This window comes from Ambystoma mexicanum, chromosome 12, assembly GCF_040938575.1.
Source record: "Ambystoma mexicanum isolate Mex_15411 chromosome 12, UKY_AmexF1_1, whole genome shotgun sequence".
Classification (NCBI taxonomy): domain Eukaryota; kingdom Metazoa; phylum Chordata; class Amphibia; order Caudata; family Ambystomatidae; genus Ambystoma; species Ambystoma mexicanum.
Window position 1 is genome coordinate 999,359,185 of NC_090936.1, and position 22,003 is coordinate 999,381,187.

At 48.3% G+C, this 22,003-nt stretch overlaps 1 protein-coding gene across 8 annotated transcripts in view; it reads right to left on the reverse strand.

Moving 5' to 3' along the window:
• Window positions 1-22,003, reverse strand: part of PPP6R2 (protein phosphatase 6 regulatory subunit 2) — a 2,012,581-nt gene that overhangs the window by 1,490,616 nt on the left and 499,962 nt on the right. For all 8 annotated transcript variants that reach the window (XR_011281892.1, XM_069629515.1, XM_069629514.1 and 5 more), the window contains one exon: window positions 8,008-8,120. Coding sequence is in view for 7 of the 8 variants with exons in the window: in XM_069629515.1 (XP_069485616.1) it covers window positions 8,008-8,120 (113 nt within the window). In the remaining variant the exon portion in view is untranslated. The remainder of the gene's footprint in view (window positions 1-8,007; window positions 8,121-22,003) is intronic.

Sequence of the window (22,003 nt, forward strand, 5' to 3'; positions counted from 1 at the left end):
CCGGGCGATCTGTCTCGATTCTCTGGTCCTGCACCATGGTGAGGAGACATTGAGGAGTGGGGTCTTGTCAAAGTTCTGGGAGGATTTGTCCATCGGAAGACGATGCACTGCAACTGGGTCAGAGGTCCCCGGGTATTGGCAGTTTGCAGCCCTGGAAGGTCATAGCATGTCAGGGAATGGCTCGTTCTGCAGGTTCTCATATGGCTAGTTAGTCCCACCAGCCAAAGGGAAGGAGTAGTCCTCTTTGGAGCTCTTCTGATCACGTTTTCAAATCGACAGGACATCAGTGGTCTCTTTGCGGTTACTGGAAGGGTCTGCTGGCGTCTCTGGTAGACTTCTGCTTCAGTGGTCTACTTGCCTTCTGCCTCAGGTACCTCACCTTTTATCAGGATTTCCCATTCCTCCTCTGCAAACTCGCCCTACAGTTTACATAAGGGATGGGTGGCTGTCCAATCCGGACAGCCAGCCCCGCATTAAGACATTTTTCCTTTCAAGCACATCAGCAGACAAAGGATAGAGTTTCAGAGTCCTGACATGCTTCCTGTCCTCGCAGACACACTGGAGCCTCGGCGGGCTACACAAAGGATTCCCGTCGAAGACAAAACATCGGTGACCCTCCTGTGCATAGCCGCAGCTGTGGATAAAGCCTGTGGGGAAAAACTGCACAAAAGTCAGTAGAACACATCCACTGCCACCAGCCATAGGTATAGGGTTGTTACTGTAACTAAAAAGTTACAGGAGCAGAAAGGAGGGGGATACTAGGTATCCCCTCAGCCCTCCACATACGGTGTTGTGTGCTGATCTCTCAAAAGGAAAAGCTAGGAAGGATACAAAGCATCCCTCTATCCTTAAGAACAGTAGAAAATAAAGAGGAGAGCCCAAAGTGCTCCCAGCAACATAGGGTGCTATGTGTTACAAAAGTGAAACACAGAGGCCTTTAAAAAGGAATGGAGGAAAGCAAGACTCCATAACATAAAATAAAACCTACCTAACAGGTATCCCATGATCAGAGCAGAAAATAATGAAGGAGGGGGAAAAAGCTCCCTTCTTTCAGGAGAACAAGAAAATGGTCAGAAGTCCAGCAAAAAGTGCTACGGACTCACCAGGAGAGGGGATTAAGCATAATACCGATAAACCTCTCTAACAGATGGTGTCTCACTAAGTGCATAGTCTTTCTTCCTCTTGTCTGAAGACTGATGTTTCTCCATAAATGAAACCATCTTGGTCATGATTTCACTAACTCCTGCATCGACCACTATCTGATGTTGAAGAGTTTCATCAGAAAAATAAACATTCCATTTTGGGGTCGAGGTTAAAATGTTGCTCAACATCCTGTTAGTCGGCCATTGTCTCGCTCATCCCACTCCGTTTCAGACTTGTGTATTCATGTTTTTTTATTTAGTACGGAGGCAATAGTTTTCTCTTTAAGTGTCTATTCGTATGCCTTTGAAGGCACGGTGGAGGATGAAGAGTGTTTGTGCCCTCCCTTTCCAGCATGCAAGTTTTTTGCGCTGGCTTTGTCGGCTTCCTTTCTGCACAACACCAGTGTTTGCAGATTACAAATAGAGTCAGAGGATTCCAATATCTTTTCATGACTACCTCTATGTTCGTGTCTGTATGTGTAGGTTTTTATTAAGGTCTTCTCCATAATTCGCCCTGAGGGTGAGCCATTAGAGCTGGGGATCGGCCGCTGGGCTTTCTTTGAAAGCTCCCCTTAGACTGGTGGGATTTGACTCCGATCCCCACCATCTATAGCTGCGATCTCGGGTTCAAGCATAACATCAGACCTTGCTGCATCAGATTCTGCTTGCATGGCATATGAGGCTCAAGTGATTTTGACAGCTTAAGGCACACCCGGCAGTAGCATTCAGAGCGGCCCCTTGGGAGACAAACAGCTTGTTTCCCATCTCTCTGAGGGGAAATTGTGGGTTACATCTCTGGCAAAATTTAAATGGTCAGTCAGTATTAACTTTATTCGGCCATAAGTCCATCAATGTACAACAAATACAAAACACATTTCACAATGCATTACAACGCAATAGCTCTGGTTGCCTTCCAGACTGAGGCAGAATGGCTACATTGATCATTACCCCCCAGTCCTGGTCGGGTATCAGCAACCCATTCCCCATTAGGCTCAAATCAATTGGGCATGCACACTGCCATCCCGTTACCTTCAGAGGCCCCAGCAGTTATTTTCCCCTAACGGGACTATGCTGGCACCAGAGAGCATATTTTTATTTATTCACATTTTTAAAGCGTTCACACAGCCCGTGGGCATCAAGGCGCTGTTACAGGAATGGTTTTTTAGTTGCGTCATTTTTTTTTTCTTAGTGGCGTATTTATAACGCGCTTAAATACCCAGAGGTTTCTAAGCGCTGACCCAGGGGTCGAACCAGTGTTGCTTCGTGTCGTCTTGCTTCCAAGGCGAACACGTTGCTGCTGAGCTATCCTCCCGGGACGAGTATAGGGAGCTGGCATCTTATTCCAGAGGGGGAGATACTGTTATGATGGGGAATAGCACCGATTTGAATCATTCTACGTGGTGATACCGTCTCGTGGCCATTCCCAGAATTCCATTCGCCATTCTAGGATCAAACAAATCAATACAAAAAGCGTGAAAGGGGGACCGATTATTGGAATGGGTCCTTACGTAGTTTAATATATCCTCTCTAATTACAGAACGGTATCCACACACCGTTCGAAGACAGTGAGTTCACTTATTAATAAGAAACCCTGGATTCAGGCTGGTCGCATGCTCCTCTGGGGATAAGCCAGGAACACCCCCCCCCCCCCAACCCCTTCGGGACCACCTAATGTACTCAGACTGCTTAGCTTGACATTGTTGGGTTCTTGATCACTGCGGTTAGATTCATCATAGGCCAATATATGTTCTGCGTGACCTGCTCCTCCCACCTGCTTGTTACCCCAGGGTATACTTCGACACCTGTTTGGCCTGCCCGTGCATGGCCCATGGTGATGTTTGAATAGTCTTATGCTGCTGTTTTGGAGGTTTGGGGGCGATTGCTGGGTTCCGCTTGTATCAATGGTCCCTTCTCCAACTGAGGGATACTGGCACCAATTGTGTCACTCGAGATTGGACCACTTGCCCCGATGGCATACTGTTTCTCAACTACTAGCTGGGGGGCCCTTATGGGGACATCCAAGCGGGTCTCTCCCCCAGGACGCCAGCTCCCCTATCTTCTTCTAAGCTAAGCAGCTTCTTGACTTCAGCCAATTTGCTTAGGACAAGGTTACATTTACAATCCGATTGAGCACCCTCCTTTGTTTGGGCCGGGGAGAATATGGCAAAAGGTTTGATGGGAGCTGGTGTGCAGGTAGAAGTGGCAGTCGGCTAGAGGCCATTTACAGCACACATGGCCTGCGCCTTGTCATTTTGAGCTTCGGGGTCCCTTGATACATTTATAGGTGGTGTAGATCTAGATAACGGGATCCCTCACCCTACCAGCCTTTTTGAGGGTGGACTGAGTGACATTCTGGATTCCCGTGGCACCCCCATCAGCAGGGCCAAATGTAACAAGATTTAATACATCATCACAATCAAGGCTAGAGGAAAAAGGAGGATTCCTGTCCATGTCGAGTTAAGGGACTGTGAGAGTAGTAGGGGGCAGGGCATAGGGGTTTGCTCATGACCCCCCTCTTCTGTTGCATGATTCCTCTAGTAACTCTTCTGGTGTTGCGCTTTGAATGACCATATTAGCTACAGGTTAATCTAACTGCTGCATGTGTTTGCTTACGCTGGCGGTTTTTACAGTGAGATAGATAGATAGATAGATAGATAGATAGATAGATAGATAGATAGATAGATAGATAGATAGATAGATAGATAGATAGATATAGCCCTCTGTGTTCCGGGCCGATGGCTTTGCTCCCCATGACGTCCATGGTGCTCCAAAGGAAGTGATTGATCCCTTCCATGAGCTGGTAAGTGTCTCCCATAAGCTTTATGGGGCTATGGGGTTGCACCTTGGGTCTACTAAAATCAAGACCTTGAACAAGGGGCAGCGCCTGCATTTTCCGTTTGATGGTTAGGATTTTTCTCTTGGGTCAATCGGCCACTGAAAAACTGAGGGTTGTGAGGAGGGACCGACCATAAGTGCTGTTGCAGTCATTGTGGTCATGGCTGGCTTACCAAGGTAAGCAGGCAGAGGCAAATAAGGGCTAATAAAGGCCGGATGGAGGCGCTCGGCTAGCGATTCAAACAGGTCAAGCAGTCAAAACCGTTTGAATATGGCCCCCTCCACACTGGCACAGCTCCTCACCTTGATTGCTGCAAGCCTTCTCTGTTGTTCGATAAGGTAGCAAAGGTCTGCAGTGCACACGTCACAAGCCACAGAGGGCTCCCTACCCACAAGCGCCTAACACCACGTGGGCGCTCAACACCCCCAGCACCCTTGCCCCAGCACACTTCACCCTGCGGGAGGTGCCAGCACCAGATATGTCCAGGAGGGCGTGGCCTGAAATTCCTGGCCAGGAACAGGAAATGCGGGCAAAAACACCCTGCAAACCCTTAACACCTCCAACGCCCTTGTTAAATGTGGCTGTCGGGGGGGAAAAGATGCTAGTCTAAAGGGAGATAAAGGAAGAGGTAAAGGCATTCTCTAGGCCTGAAAAATATATAGACTATGCCACAGGCCTCTAGGCCTGAACTATATGCATTAACAAGCCTCCCACTCTCTACCTCTACCTCTACCTCAGTGTACGCCTTGTCGACTCGCTGCTGAGTCAAGGTGTCTGTACGTCTGACTGCGCCTCAGTGTTGAAGATAGCGACCACGCGGTCAAAGGCGTTGAGATTTTTATCTGTAACCGAAACTTGTGGGCAGGAAAAAAAAAATCTGAGAAAATCGGCGCATGAGGGATCATGGGTACCTGCACACCTATGGCGTTGGTGGTGCTTTGAAAGTTCCATAAAGTAAGGAAAGTCTTTACCCCAAATCAGCTAAGTAGCCCTATCTATCCTATTTCAACGGAAAGAATGCTTAGCCCAGGTTTGATGAGCAGAGGCCGGGAAGGAGGGAGTTTGGGACAAGGGCTCTACACCAAATGTTAACCTATGGAGGAGGGGGCGAGGTGGGGATGAACAGAAACAGGCATGTGAACTTACCCCCTGACTCAGATTCATTCAGATATCACTGCAGGTTTTACAGAATTCCCAGGGAGCACAATCTTCTGTCACTGGTTCCTATGAGAGAAGTCCAGAGGGTGCGGGTCCATGTCAGGGACTGGTTGAGTTTCTCATCAGACTGTTCCTGTCGGCTTCAAAAAGACCACCCCAAATGAAGAAAAGTTGCTGCTTTCTGCGGTGCAGCCTCTTCAGGACAGCTCACAGGAATGCAGAAGCAGCAGAGGCCACCACAGTCAGCAGTAAACACAGAAGCAGCTCCAGCCCAGCTTCCCTTATGATGAGATGGCTGAAATTGCAAGGGAAGGCGGCTTATGGCATAAGCGTAATATCTTGCACGTTCCAAGGCTCTGCTCAGAATAACTGCTGCAGTGAGGTAGCCCAAAAGGGAGCTGGTCAATCTACCAGGTGGACCAGGGACACATTTGAAGGATTCCAATGCATGGATCCTCAAGCAGGGGACAAGACTGGCTGTTCCGACTGGTTTAAAGTTCAAAGCACCAATGAGGGTCTTAAATCAGGCAGAGGAGCAGGGCATCACTGGAGTCAATGCTGGTCAGCTGCAGGGGTCATCATTGGACTGCTCGACTTCATAGAAGTTTTGGTTCCAAGGATGATCTGCCAAATAGCTGCAGTATCCCTCCTTGTACCCAAGATTCAGGGAGGGAGCAAGCCAATACCCACCAATGGTAAGGATCTGTAACATTCAAACAGCCCAGGGTTGTCCAATCCTGGTCATCACATCTGTCCAGCAACATACTTTCAGGTGCCAGAGGATGTTGACTGGGACCAGAAAGTGTGTACACACACACACACTCACCAGGCAAGGGGTTGCCATATATGGCATTTCCCGACCTGAGAAGGCAGGAAGAAGGACAAAGGACAATATGGCCAAATAAGAGAACATCTCGTGGCACAGCCATTTTAGGGTGCTAGCCATCTTTAGAAGCCATATGCAGTAAATGCAAAAGTGCACGAGAAAAATACCACAAAACCACAGCTGCCACCAGCACATTGTCAAAGTAACCAAAATCAATTAGGTAAAAAGTCATAAGGATACAACATACCCTAATTGCACTTCACTTTAAGGTGATGGATGTGTGCAAATGTAAAAATACAAGAATAGGGAAAGTATTTCAGTACTGACAGTCTTAGGGACTAGTCAGTTTCCCCATAAGAATGAGCAAATTAGGCAAGGGAAATAAAGCAGAAGGCTTTACTGACCACTAAAAGTCAAGACAGGTTAAAAAATAAGTAAAACGACTGGTAGTCCTATGGGAATTTATGGAGGGAACAGTGCAAAAAGAAAATCTTTCCCAAAATGTTGCATTAAGGGTTGTTGGATGTCAGGAAGCTTCTCCTCCAGGCCCTCACACCCCTTCTGCATCTTCATTTTTATGAAGGACACTTAAACACGTGGATGTATGCCCTGCAACCTTCTCCACATTACTGTGCTTAGTCTCAACAATTTTTTACTCATGGAAGAGGATCAGTCCCTACCCTTCTAATGTCATATGTTCTACTGGAGTTGATTTTGAACGCAACATTCGGATTGGTTCTGCTCAAATTTAAAGTTCCTCCCTTTCATTGCTCTGGAATAAGGCTTGTGTTAGGATCGTCTAATTATGTAATTTTCACAATCACGTCTATTCTGTAGTAGCAAGGCTTTAAAAGTATGCGTATGGGTCATCGCCATCTTCGATTGTCTGGTACACGGAATGGCTCCTCATGGGCACAGGGAAACGTTGGCAGTGTCTCACTCTTGTCATGCTGAGATTCCACTATGATGGGCGGTTTGCAGCAACCGATGACCCGCAGTCCTGTATTACATCTCATCAGCCTCTGTAGGAGCATTCTAAGACATTAGATTTGCCGTAGGAGTAATTACCATTTTCTCCAGCCTACAGGAATCTTAAGAGCAACCATTATTCTTGAACAATCTCTGGGGTCTATAAATTAGATTTGGTGGGGACGCTGAAGATTCCGTCACCAAATGTTAGTGCAGTCTGGGACTCTTCATTCCACCGCAGGATTCTTCATCGTCCAACATCAGGGAGGAATCTTGGATAGTGCCCATCCCCATCGAAAGCAGCCTGCTACCCTCATATGTGAATATGGGAAGTTGTGTGAAATCATGACAAAACCCAGCTCTGGTCAAAATTTGAAATGAAACGGATCAAAAATGTGAACGCCCACATGAAAGCAGATCATTAATATTTTCTATGGTGAACTGTACTTAATGGTGCAATAAAGTATGGAATGCAGAAACACCAAGCATTTTCTGGTGGCAATCCTGCTCCACAGAGGAACACACCTTTCATCCTCCTCTTATGAAGTAGTCCCACACGGGAGGTCACTAGACAGGTTGGTCCTTGCTGGCACCTCATTTGGCTTAATCCAATCAAATAAATATGGGTGTTGCATTTTAACTGAACCTACAGAGAGAATTACACTATCTTCCTAAAGACAGCGTGAACAGAAAATGCCCATTTGGGCAGTGATCAATGCAGAGAACAGGACAGATGGGGACTGATAAAAATCAGTGATTGGACAACATTTTTCACTGGAGCTGCCCAACACGCAGACAACGCTACATTTTGCAGTCTGGAGGAGACAAACTGAAAACATGCCTCAGCAAGCCACCTCGCTGGAGAGTGGCAATTATTGAAGTACAATCCTTTAACTGCCTCCACAGTTCTTAAGCATAAAGGGAGAGCTGCAGCAATCAAAGAGGTTTATCAGCCATACATTCTAATGGGTGAATGGGCAAGGTGAAAGAAGATGAGCAAAATAAGAACAACGTCTCTCACTATCGCCAAAGCTGCCCCTGCTGAATTATTCTGATGTTTGCTGACTGGCACTTACGATTCCAGTGCAGTGAGGAGAGGATCTGGCTCAGGTATCTCCTGCAGTTGGGTGCCCTGGTCTCTACTCAGCCTGATGACATCACACAGGGTCTGGGAAGCATTAGACTGCCTCTGTAAAAAGAAAGAAAAGAAAAACATTTGTAAATGCACACAATCCACAAGTTGTTATATACATTCATAAATGCACAGGCGCGCTTTTGCAGGTTGTTTCAGTATTGCAGAGAATACTACATCATGTTGGTGAAGCCATCATGCTTTAGACAGAACAGCAACATTCAACAATTTGTATTACATGTTTAAATCATGCCTATGAGCATAGAAGGATTTAGTGTTACTGGCATGGTGTGCTAGTGTTGGAGGGGCTAGGTGCAGACTGATTGGTTGTCTTGAGTTGAAGGCCTCTTGTAAGCATTTGACTGCCGTAACAGGTGTATCGCAATTTTAAAAAAAATTGTCTCATTTGGCTTTAGTGGACTAACATTCCAAGCGTGAAGCACAGCTCCTTTAGTTGCTCTAGACATATTAGATGAATGTGCCAGCAATAGAATGCTACTGCCAAAACATCATTGGTGGCATTCTTTTTAGCTTTACAAATAGTAACAGTATATATGGGGAACATATAGATAATGTGAGGGAAGTGTGAGAGTTCAACAATGCAAGACTCAAAACATTTAGTATTCAAGGTTCAACATTTTATTTTAAACAAAAAACCCTAACTAAACCTAGTTTTACAAAGGTAGCGGGCGCCCCTCTCTCGCAAGAACAGACATGATAACCTGTTCAGTGGTTATTAACCACTTGAGAGTTCGCAGCCACTGCTTTTACTCACTGTGCCTTTCACAGATGGGAAATATCCATTTGCATATCAGTCTTTGTCCTGCCCAGGGGCAGTCCAGCACCGAAATACAATGGCAATTCCAATCTGAACGAGAGTACCACCAGCAACCCCATACACGTGTTTCACCCTTGTTGGGGATCATCAGTGAGGTGAAGCTGATGCCTCTCTAAGCACAGTGAGAGGGAGACCACGTCTGGTTGCCCCCAGGAGACCTAGGGTTACCAATCCCAGGTTCCTTAAAAAATAGTTTTACAAAGGTAGCGGGCGCCCCTCTCTCGCAAGAACAGACCTGAACAGGTTATCAAGTCTGTTCTTTCGAGAGAGGGGCGCCCGCTACCGTTGTAAAACCTAACTAAACCTACTCTACCAGAGGATTCCCTACCTAGTCTAGGATCTAAGCGACAACCCTAGCATTCACAATATTAACCCTCCCACTAAACAGCAAACATTTAAATGAACAGGAAAACAATATAAATGAAAAGTTACCAAACAACCAGTGTCTTGGATTACTTATACTTGTTCTGGGCAGATAGTGTTCCCCCAGAAATGTACCAGAGTCTATTCTTCCAAGGAAAAGAAAAGTCTTGAAAAATTACAAAGAAACAAAAGTGCACACAAATAAAAGTCACAGCAGTTCTTTAATTGATGAAAAGATCCCCCTTTCAAAGTTCCACAAAAATAAATAACAGTACCAATGGGATCCCTGGATAGCCTCTCTCCCGGATAAGATGAACAAAGTTGAAGACAAAGGTACCTCTTCTGCTTAACAACTCTTCCATTTACAACTTTTGTGGTGTCTTCTCTCGCTCTCTGTCTCTGTATCGGCAACCACAGTACTTCTGCTACTCCAATTTATAAGGTTAGGCAACTTCCACAGGACGTCTTCGACCTTTACAGGTTGGCAAGGCACTCTTCTCTCTCAAGTGGTAAGAGGGCAGCCTCTTTGCATTTCCTTCCACTTTGTAGCTACCAACTACAGTTATTTTATACAAGTATACAGTCCCCTTCCCCAGCTTCAATTTGCATTTGCAATTTTTTTCTTTTTTAAATTTATTTGCATTTTTTTTAAAGCGCTCACACAGCCCAGGGGCATCGAGGCGCGGTTACAGAATTTGTTTTGGTCTTAGTTGCATATTTATAATGTGCTTAAATACCCAGAAGTTTCTAATCGCGGACCTGGGGATTGAACCTGTGTTGCTTGGTACATCTTGCTTCCAAGGCGAGCACATTGCCACTGAGCTATCCTCCTCAATGACACTGACACCGTTTCTTCAGTGGTTATCCCAAAGTTAAAGTACAACTCTTTCCAGCCTTGGATAACCTTTTTCAACCCTAATGTTGAAAGCCTCTGCAGCAACGGCTTCAACAACCCTTAAACAATAGTGCTCAGTTCTTAAATGAGCTGTATAAGAGATAATAGGGCTTGGTCTATTGGCTTGGGGCTGTACTTGTTCTCTGCCCAGCTTCCACTGCTTTTATAACTTCTGCTTCATTGTTGGGAATGTTACAAGAGATCAGTTTTCCAATAGAAACGAAATTAAGCACACAACATTTCGTTTTACCTTTGAACTGCCACTTCAAAGTTACATGTTGCCACCTTTCGGTCAGCTTTTATCCTCCCAGATATTTGGGGGAAATGTTTCATGCATGACTTTTTAAGATATGAAACTGCTTGATTTGGTGTATGGAGCTTCACTCCCCCCCCCCCCCCAACTCCACAATCACTGCAACTGCGGGCTGCTTCTGCTTCCTGGCTTTGTTTCTTCAACTACTACTGCTGCAGGCACTCTTGGGACCCACAACCACCTGCTGCAGGGGTGTCTCCAATCCGGCCTAATCAAAAGGAGAGACTTCCCCACTCCCGTTCCCCTCGGTTTTCTTCTGCACACAAGCCTTGGGTAGATGCACAACTTCAGCTCTGCATTCACAGCAATTAGGCACACCTGGAAAGACTGCCTGTTTCCTCCAGTCCCTTCCAGTGCTACCACAGCCCAACAGGGTTTGTGTTGTGAGCACAGGACCAACTCCGAGCTGGCAGGTGAATTCTGCCCTTCCTCTGCTCCGGTGTCCCTTCTGTGGTCACAATTCCTTGTGAACTGCCAGCCTTGTGCTCTGCTCCATCTACTTCTGCTAATGGTGACCATCCAGCTTCCACTCCAGCTTCCTTCTACTGCTCCTCCCTGCAGATGCCTTTTTTACCCGTCAGGTGGGTAAATTGGTTTCAGGTACAGGCCCTTCAAACTAATTGCCTGACCCTGCCAAAAGCTATTGGGCTTGCCTGCCTGAGCTCCTTCATGTCTCTTTAGCCCTCCTCCTCTTCACAATACAACTGGAATTCTGGGACATGAAGTGCTTTGTAGAAAGTTGCAATTTCTCTACATCTTAGGATTAAGTAAAAATTTCTCTCCCTTGATGTTGTTGTAATATGAGTAAATATGTTTAACATTTTTAGAGACAGATGCGGGAGAAAATGTCACAGGTTTGCCGCTCCCGTTGGCATACCTTTGACATTGTCGAGGATATGGATTTTTAGGGGTATAAAAGATAGGTTCTTTAAGTTCAACACAAATTGGAAGTACTTCTCTAGATTTGAACTTTATACCTTTAGGAGGAGGCTGAGATACATTATCATGGCAATAGGCCAATTCCTCCTCAAAGTTCAGGAAAAACAAATTCCTCCCTCATGAAAAGTACTGTGTCTCAACGACATTTGTGATGTCCTGGGTATTTGTCTTAGCAGTGCACGGTTGTGGCGCAAGTTATGGTTGCTTAGCTTACCAATACTTGCGAATTCCAGGGGGTTTTCGGTTTTACTTCGAACCATAACGTCCCTTTAACCACGATTGTTTCACTGATTTTATATATTTATAAACTTTCTGTATTAGGTACAGTAAATTAATATAAATTTCTTTTTACACAGAAATGTCTACTACTTTGGAATGGCTGGAAGAAAATCTTCCTTGTGATGAAATATGTAAAAAGAATGATACTAGGGCCGGTCTTTGCATGAGGCCATGCCTCTTGCCGCTTGGAGGTACGTGGAGGAGCCACTGCCAGATCCTTTGGAGGCACCTTGTCTGCCTCCGGAGTTCCGAAAGGACGGCCATCGTTGGAGCACTCCCAGTGCCCGGGCAGTCTCTGTGTCTGTCTTGATGGCCTGAAGGGACTCATCAACCGCCTTCCCAAACAGGCTGTTCCCGTCGAAGGGCATGTCCAAAACCTTGGTTTGTACGTCCTGGCGGAAATCCGTCGCCTTGAGCCATCCTAGCCGTCTCAGGCAAACACCATTGCCCAACTGACAGAAACCGGTGTCAGCGATGTCCGTTGCCACCGTGATGGCGTGGTCCGAAGCAAGCTCACCTTCCTGTAGGATTTCAAGGGTCTCAGCCCTTTTGGCATCCGGAAGGAAGTCCAACAGAGGGGCGATTTTGAACCACAACTCCCTGTCGTAGCGGGCTACGATAGCCAGGGCGTTGGCCGCCATGCTAGTCGTTGCTGCGGATGAGATGACCTGTCGTCCCATCGTGTCCAGCTTCCTGCCCTCGCCGTCCGGCGGGGAAGTTGATGTCGAGGCCAATGCCCCCCCCAGCTTTCTTCTTTGCCGCCGCCGAGACGACCGAATCCGGGGTAGGTTGCGCCCGAAGGCACAAGGGGGCATCATCGGGGACCCGGTACTTCTTCTCGTACCGGTCCCTCTTTGCCGGCACCGTGGCAGGGTTCTTGAGGAGGGCGAGCCCCTCATCCTAGATGTCATTGAGAAGTGGTACGGCGAGGACCTTCTTCCTTTTAGCCTCGCGCCGTTGGTAAAGGAACCCTTCCTCCTTCTTCTCTTCTGGGCAGAGTTGGAAGAGCTCGGATGCCCTGGAAATCATGGCATGAAAGGATCTAATCTCGTCCGGCGGGGACGTCGCCTCCGTCGTCATCTGTACCTGTCGTAGCCGTGTCCATGCCTGTATCATCCCCGTGGGTAGAAGACCGGGGGGAGGGCAGAGCAGGCCGCAGAGGTGGGAGAGGTGGAGTAGGATGCGTCGTCCCCCTCTTATGCGGTGGACTTTCCGAAGGTCCCGGCTCCGGTTCCCCCGTCGGGTCTGGCTCAGGTACCTCCGTAGGGGGGAGGGGCAACCTTGTCCTCATCTCCGAGCATAAGGACTGAATCGCTGACAAAATGGCCGCCGAAGTGTCCTGCGGCGTCGGAAACGATGGGCGCGAGGGCTCTTGAGGAACCTCAACGGCAACACCGTTGCTCTCGTCATCGCCCTCGTCGGGATCCCTCCCGATGGGCTGGGCCTCTTCCACGACTTCGATGAGCTCTTCTTCAGAGTTCGTGTCCATATCCACGATGGCCACCTGCCCCTCCCCCACCTTTTCCAACGAGGACTTCGTGGGGGTCTTCTCAATGGGCCTGAAAGACGACTCCCTCCGTGGTGGCAGGGAGACTCTGGGTCCTGAGGTCGCCTCCACTGGCGTAGCCTCCACAGGCTGAGCCAGGGCTGCTGCGACATCCTCAATCGAGGTCTTAGCAGGGTGAATTAAGGCCATCGTCACCTTCTGTACGCCTGGGGCCTTCACCTTGGGCGGGGGGGGTCTGAGCCTCGCTCCCCCTCTGCCGGAATCTTCGAGATCAACCGGGGCCTCTCCAGAAGCTTCGCCGGGTTCTCGGACTTCCTCTTACCCGAGCCAGAGCGTTGGCTCGTGGTTGATGGCGCGGGGGAGGATGCGCCCTGCCTGGCAGCCAAGGAGCCCAACTGTTCGGCGCTCCCGGTGCCTGCGGACACGCGGTGCTTGGCCTTTTGTTGGGCTCCCCGTTTGCCGGGGCACCCTCACAGGACTTAGAAGACCGCTCTGACTTCTTTTTCTTCTTGCCTGACGGGCTCTTCCCTTCCAGCCAGTTGGCCAGACGGAGGTGGCGATCCTTCATGGTCCGCTCCGACATGTTCCCACAAAACGCACAGTCCTTCTCTGTGTGCGTCTTGTCCTCATGGAGACAGTAGAGGCATAACGAATGCTCGTCCTCCTTGAAAACATTCTGAAGCTGGCCTCCAGGGCAGGTCCTGAACAGCTTCCCGGGCGTCGAGCTTCCTTTCTCCTGGGCCATGTCCGGGGTAGGCCTCGGAACTTCTGGAATCCTCCAAAAGCATAACTCGACGAAATCTTCACCCTTGAGGGGCATAGAAAACTCTGAAACGATCCCCGTTGATCGGATGTAGAAACGGTGGAGCATGAGTCTCTATTTAACCGAAAAATGAAAAAAATCTCCTGAAAAAGTGCAAAAACGCAGCAAAAGCTTGAGAGCTACAGCACGAGGACTCCCAACACTTGAACATGCGGTAGAAATTTGAGGATGGCTGCCGGAGGCGGGGTTTAGGGAGAGGGCAGTCATTGGCTGGGGGCAGTATGACCCAGAGACCAGTGATTGGTTACTACTAAGAAAGACAGATCAGAAACAAAAATGATACTGATTTTTTTCTATACCGAGGATTCCCGGCCTGACGACGGGGAATATTCATGAGCATGTGAATCCATGCCAGACCCCATGCTGGAGAAGTATACAGTATCCCCTTTGTAACTGCTCCAGTAACATTTCTGTTACTGTGACAAGCTTACTATTCTGGCTGGTGGCAGTTGCCATATATTAACACAAAAGTAGATAATGTAACACAGACTGTCAAACCAGGCGTGGTAATGCACACAAGCTCCGCATTCTGCTAGAATGGTGGCTTCTTTAAAATTTTTAGTGTGCTTGGCCTTTCTTGGTCCTCCTCCTGCCGCCTGGGGTGGGGGAGGTCCTGGTTCAAGTTTGGTCTTCATCTGGAACTCTTTGTGCAGCCTTCTGAGGCTCCAGAGTATCTGAAGGCAGGAAGTGAGGGAGGCGTCCAAAACTTTGCAGCCCCCACCCCCCCTCACCCCCTCCTCTTTTGGTGTGCCTAAGCGAAACAAGTTCTCATTGCGGTGCTGGCTGTCCTGATTGGACAACCACCCACCCCTTTCTGTAAACTGCAGGGAGAGTTTGCTGAAATTGTGTGTGTGTTACTGTATATCTGTTTGAATCTGGAAGTTGAAGACAAGTCGACCACTGGAGGTGAATCCAGTGAGGAAGAAGAGAAGACAGCGGTAACCTATTGCAGCAACCAGACAGGCCTGCTTTGTAACCAGAGCCTGTTCCGACCCTTTCTTCCATGCAACCAGGGAGTCCCAAAGACCGTGACCCTTGGACTGGTGGGACCAACCAGTCTTGAGAATACATACATTTCCAGTCATCCCACGATGAGCTGTGACCATCCTAGGCTGCAAACCACCAATATCCTGGGGCCTTGAAGCTGAGTGCTTGCAACGTCTTCCGAAGTCCAATTCTCGCTAAAACATTGGTGGTCTCGTGCTAAACCTCCAGAAGCAGGATTCCACTCCTTGAAGTTCCCTCACTAGGACCAAGATAGCGAGGCAAATTTGTCCTGCGACAACCATTCTTCATCTGGTACCTTGAAAAGGGTGCCAAATCCACAGAGCTGCGAGAAGCACTGAAGAATACTTTGTTGGGGAGCCTTTTCTGTTGACTGCTGCTGCAAGTTCCCATCCGGTGTCCTTTCTTTCGTCACCACGACCAAGAATATAGAGACCTGGTCCTGTCTGCTAGATCTTCACTGTTGAGGTACTGTCTGGTTGAGGGTAGTACTGACGGTAGTGCTTACCTAAAGCCTTGTGTCACTCCTGTTTAACTAAGTCGGTGATTCATGTGTTTGAGAGTTCACCCATACCGTTTGCCCAGGCATAAACATGTAATGCATCTAGGGAACCTTCTACAAAGTCCCCAAACACTTTCTACTAACTCTGAAGTCTGTACTTGTTCAATGAGAAATCCTCGAACAATGACTTGCCTGCGTCTGAGCCTCATCCGGACAGCCTGTTGGCCAGTAGTGTCCCCCTTCTGCCTCCAACATCACTCACACCTTAGAGTAGGGAAGGAATTTAAAAAATAAGGCCTCCGACTTCAAAACAGAACAAGTACCTACTTGTAGAGATGTTAGTGTGCAACATTTCCTGAAAAAGTTCTTACCTTTGAGTTGCTTATTGCCCTCTCTGAAAGTTTGAAATGTGTTCCATTCTTCTAGAAAGTTAGTGTTGATATCACGTTATTATTCCTGAAAGTGAACAAATGTAAAGGTTTACCAATAGGGGTTGATCACCTTGAATAGCATAGTGCCATTCTAAATGCGTAACCTTAGGTTTTGCTTACCTTGAACTGCTGAATGCCTTCCTGAAAAAGCCTATTAGCGTTCTTGCTTACCTTAGAGTTGTGTTCCACTCTTCTGAAAATTAACATTGGTTTAACTACACATAACAGATATAGTGTTAAGAGTTTATACCCAATAAGGTTTTACTCAACTTGAATAGCATACTGCATATAGCATATTGTAGCAAGTAATGTTAGTGTAACTGTATACATTGTGAAAGAAGAACTAGTTACTCTTACCTTGTAACGTTCTTTCGATGGGATGTTCCTCCGACGTATTCCTTATCTTAGATAGAAATCCTTCAGCTTTGCTGGCCTCGGAAAATTTTTTCGCCAGAGGGCGCTGCGCGTCGATGATCGCCGAGTCGATGACCCTCGACGGCCTCCGTGCCGACGTCGACGTCATCCTGCCCATAAAGGCCGCGCGCAGCGTCCGTTGCTCAGTTCCGTTTTGTAGTCCCCAGTAATGTTTTTGGATTAGACTAATCACCTTGAAGGAGCATAGGCTGCAAACCCACAGGAAGTCATACTGCGGGGATGGATGGGAGGGTCGATAAGGAATACGTCGGAGGAACATCCCATCGAAAGAACGTTACAAGGTAAGAGTAACTAGTTCTTCGAAGGGATTGTGTCCTCCGACGTATTCCTTATCTTAGATAGACTCCCATAGCAGTGGTATTGTGACTGGAGGCGGGAGTAATAAAAGTTATGTTACCCTTCCAGAATGGACAGAGTGTAACACAGCCTTGCCGAATCTAGTTTCTTGACTAGAGGAGGAATCCAGGCTATAGAATTTGGTAAATGTATGTGCGGACGACCATGTGGCAGCCGCACATATATCTCGAATTGGCACCCCTCTTTGAAGGGCTGAGGATGTTGCGATACCCCTGGTAGAATGAGCCCTTAGATTTTGAGGAGGCTCCTTTCCTGCCAATTTGTAGCACTCCAGAATGGCTAAAATAATCCATCTGGAGATGGTTTGTTTTGTTATTGGAAGGCCCAACTTATGTCCTGCATAACCTACAAAGAGTTGGTCTGCTTGTCTGATCTTAGCCAATCTGCTGATATAAAAGCTCAAGGCTCGCTTAGGGTCCAGCCTGTGCAGTCTCTCTTCCTCCTTCCCCGGATGAGGAGGAGGGTAGAAAGAAGGTAATATAATCTTCTGAGTGATGTGAAACTCCGAGACTACCTTCGGGAGGAAGTTAGGCTTCACCTGAAGAACAACTTTGTCCTTGTAAAAGATTGTATGTGGAGGTTTACACGATAAGGCTTGCAACTCGCTAACCCTTCTAGCAGATGTCAATGCTATTAGCAAAACAGTTTTGAGGGTGAGAAGCTTCAATGAACAAGAGTGTAGTGGTTCAAAAGGGGCACCCTTTAGGAAGTTTAAAATTAGGTTTAAATCCCATAAGGGAACTTGAAAAGGTTTCGGGGGATAAACATTAGTTAATCCTTTTAGGTATTGTATTACCAATGGAATTTTGAAGTATGAAGGCTCCTCTGCAGTGCGCTTAAAGATTGATAGCGCTGCGAGATAGCCCTTAATTGTGCCAACCTGTAGGCCTGAATTAGCCAGGTAAAGTAAGAATGACAACACCATAGGTGTACCACAAGAAAAGGGTTCAATATTCTTTTCTCTGCACCAGCTGCAAAATTTGTTCCAACGGCAGCGGTATAGAGTTTTAGTTGCCGGCCTTCTGGCCGAAAGCAACACCTCCATAACATCATCCGGAAGGTCCCAATCCTTGTACCTCAACCTTTCAGACACCAAGCGTGAAGGTTGAGGGTCTTGATGGCTGGATGGAGAACCTGACCTTCCTTCTGCGAGAGAAGATCCTCTCTGTATGGCAGTCGAATTGGAGGGCAGATGGACATGTCTAGAAGGTCCGGGTACCACGTTCTCCTGGCCCAATCCGGGGCAATTAGGATCATGGTCTTCCGAAACCTTCTCAACCTCCTGATCATTTGAGGAATGACAGGGACCGGAGGGAACGCGTACAGAAGTGGGAACTCCCAGTCCACTACGAACGCATCTCCTAGAGCTCCTCTCGGGGGAAATTCCCTTGAGCAAAATCTGTCGCACTTCCTGTTGATACTGGTGGCGAACAGATCCACTTGAGGGGTTCCCCAAAGGGCGAAGATCTCGAAGGACTTCCTGAGCTATCTCCCACTCGTGAGAGACTGTGCTCTGCCTGCTCAGAGCGTCCGCTGTCAAGTTCTTCTCTCCGGCTAGGTGAATTGCCGATAGAGAGATTCCTTCCTGAATTGCCCAAAACCAGAGCTGCATCGCCTCTCTGCACAGTGGTAGTGAGCCTACGCCTCCTCTTTTGTTGAGGTAGTGCATGGCCACTGTATTGTCCGTCATTATTAGGACGTTTCTTCCCCGTACAGACGGCAGAAAAGCCTTCAGCGCTAGTCTGATGGCTCTCAGCTCCAACAGGTTGATATGTAGTCTGGACTCCGATGGAGACCAACGACCGCTGATGGTCAAGTCGTTGGCGTGAGCTCCCCACCCCGTGAGTGAGGCATCCGTGACTACTGTTATCTCCGGCCATGGTTGCCAAAACATTTCTCCTTTCAGGATGTTCTCCCGACAGGCCCACCACTGAAGGTCTCGGGCTACTTTGACCGGGATCCGAAGGAGATCTGTCATCCTTCCTGAGAACTGTGACCACTGAGTTCTCAGTGCCCACTGGAGGGATCTCATTCTCAGGCGAGCCTCCGGCACGAGAAATATGCAGGATGCCATGAGGCCTAGCAACCTCAGAAAGTCGTAGGCTGAGAGATATTGGGCATTCTGAAATCTGATGACCATCTGCAGAATATCTCGAGCCCTCACCTCTGGTGGCAAGGCTCTTCCCAGGGAAGTGTCCAGGACTGCTCCAATGAATTGGAGTCTCTGTGATGGTATCATCTGTGACTTCTTTAAATTGAGGGAGAAGCCCAGCTTGTGAAGGAAGTGGCAAACATAATCTAGTTGTCTCTGAGCCTGTTCCGAAGATACAGCTCTGATCAACCAATCGTCTAGGTAAGGGTAGACATGAATCCCTTCCCTCCTTAGACTTGCAGCCACAACCGACATTAGCTTGGTAAAGACCCTCGGGGCGGAGGTTAGCCCAAATGGCAGAACTCGAAATTGATAATGAGAGCTGCCAATTGCGAACCTCAGGTATCTCCTGTGCCTGGGATGGATCGGCACATGGAAATAAGCGTCCTGGAGGTCTAGAGATACCAACCAGTCCTGAAGCTGGAGGGCCTGAAGGATCTGAGAGAGAGTCACCATCTTGAACTTGTCCTTTCGGAGGAATTTGTTCAATTCCCGTAAGTCTAAGATGGGTCTCAGTCCTCCGTCCTTCTTCGGTATTATGAAGTAGGGGGAGTACCAACCCTTGTTCCTTTCCGCTACAGGTACCAGTTCTATGGCACCTTTCTCTAGCAGGTCTAAAACCTCCTGCAAGAGGAGCGGATCTGGAAGCTTCAAAGGGTTGTTCCCCGGTGGATGACTCTGAGGGATATGTAGGAAGGGCAGGCAGTAACCTTGGGCCACTGTCTCCAGAGCCCAAGCATCTGACGTAATAGCCTGCCATTCCGTCAGATGGTGAGTTAACCTGCCCCCTACTGGTGTTCTGTGAGGGGAGACCTCAGAGTGGTTTTGAAGCGGCTGATGCAGTTGCCGAAGGTAAAGTGGCTCCTGCTCCTGCGGGTGCGGCTTTCTTTCCCCTACCCCGTCCACCACGGGTAAATCTTCCTTGGCCTCTTTGAGCCGGTCGTCCTCTGCCCTTTCCATATGAGGAATAGTAACGAAAGGACCGTCCTCTCCACGATGATCCCGAAGGACGAAAGGTATTCTGACGGATAGCAGCTCCCAATGACTTGGCTGCTGCCTTGGACGTTTGCAGTTTCTCCAAACTGTCATCCGCCTTCTTTCCAAAGAGGGTAGAACCGTCAAAGGGCATATTCAAAAGCCTGGTTTGCACGTCAGAGGCAAAACCAGACTTCCTCAACCACGCATGCCTGCGGATTGTGGTACTTGCCGCCATGGCCCTGCTGATACTGTCAGCAGAATCTAGGCCAGTTTGTAGGGTCTCGCACATCGCATCTTTACCATCCCTGATGATGTTTAAAAATGCGTCCCTTTCCTCTCCTTCTTGGAGGCAGTCAGCCGCTGATGAAGCGCACTCCCAAAGGGTGTGGCTGAACCTAGCGAGCGTACAGGTCGCGTTAATAGACTTTAACGCCATGCTACAGGCAGAAAAAACCTTCTTAGCCATGGCATCATACTTTTTGTCATCCCTATCCTGCGGAGCAGTGGGGTATGCAGATGTGCTGCCTGATGAGGTTGCAGCCTGTACAACTAAGCTCTCAGGAGTAGGGTGTTTTGACAAATATTCAGGGTCAGAACTAGCCACCCTGTATTTTGTTGACAGTTTTTTATTTACTGCCGGGATAATTTCCGGCGTTTCCCAGTTTGTCAAAATCCTTCTCTGTAGAGCAGAGTGAAATGGAACCACAGGATCCTCCTGTGGGCCCTTGTCCAGTATGTCAGTGAGGTCATCCTGCTGAAAGGCAGGAGAAGGTGCAGACCAACCCATAAATTCTATGATTCTAGACATCAGAGCTCTATATGGAGTCTCCGCATGTTCTCCTGGGTCTGGTTTGATAAATTCTGCTTCAGGAGAAGTGTCCAAGCCACTAGCTTCCTGAAGTGCATCCTGAAGATTTTTTAATCTTCTATCCTCAGAGGCGAAAGTCTCTGGCTCTGGTGATGTGGTCCTCTGTAAATCAATATCTTGGTCTGAATCCTCCCTTTCCTCAAAAATCGAGGTTAAAGGGGGATACTTTGGTTTTTGGAATGGTATAAACCCCATTTCCAATGCAGAAGGAGCCATCATCACAGGCCTTGAAAGCGTCGATGTCGTCGACACCGACGTGAAAGTACTCGAAGGCGCCGTGAAAAGCGTCGAGAAATGTGTACTAGGCCTCGAGGAACTCGAAAGGATCGGAGTCCTGCTCGAGAACGACGTCGACGTTCTCGGCGTCGAGTCGGAGGTCTTTTGTCTAACCGTTGGCTGTGGAGTAGCCGTGGTTCTTTCCTTCACCGGCGTCGATATCGGCGTCGACGTCGGCGTCGACTCGATCGACTGATGCGCCGATGAATCCTTCGACAACGGCGTCGATGGCGCCGACCTCTGTTTCGAAGGAGTTTTCGACGATGGCGTCGATGATGCTTTATCTCCCGATGGCTCGAGGCGCTTTCGGGTTGACTTTTCCGCCGGGTACTGCGACTCGCGGCGTTTAGATTTTTTGGGTTTTTTACCCGGGGTATCACCCTCAGCTGTCTTCGAGGGGGACGAGGCCGCTTTCTCGAAGACGCTTAGCATCTTTTTCCTGAATTCCTCCCACTCAGCTTGCGAGCTGCGTTTTGTGGGGCAATGAACTCTCTCAGGAGAACTCGACGAAGATGACGAAGGGGATCTCCTACGTCTCTTCTTCGAGTGTCTCGATGTCGACGAGTGGTGGGAGCCACTTCGTGATCTAGATCGAGAGTGTTTTTTATGGTGAGGAGACGAACGTCTCGACTCTACCGAAGAAGCTTTCGAGGAAGTTAAAGTTGACCTACCTCTCTCGAGCTTCCCCCTACGCTCCTTCAAGGCTTTCGCCGTCATGGAAAGGCATTCCTCACACTCCGAACTCTGGTGCGTGATTCCCAGACACCACAAACAGACCCTGTGAGGGTCCGTCAACGACATTTTCTTCCCGCAGTCTCGGCACTTTTTGAAACCGGACCGAGGGGTCGTCGGGTCGGAGGAGGATGCCATCGATATCGAGGTTAAATATTATATACGTTATCTGACGAGAACTGAGCAACGGTGTTCCGAGGCACAACGAAGCGCGGAAAAACGGAACTGAGCAACGGACGCTGCGCGC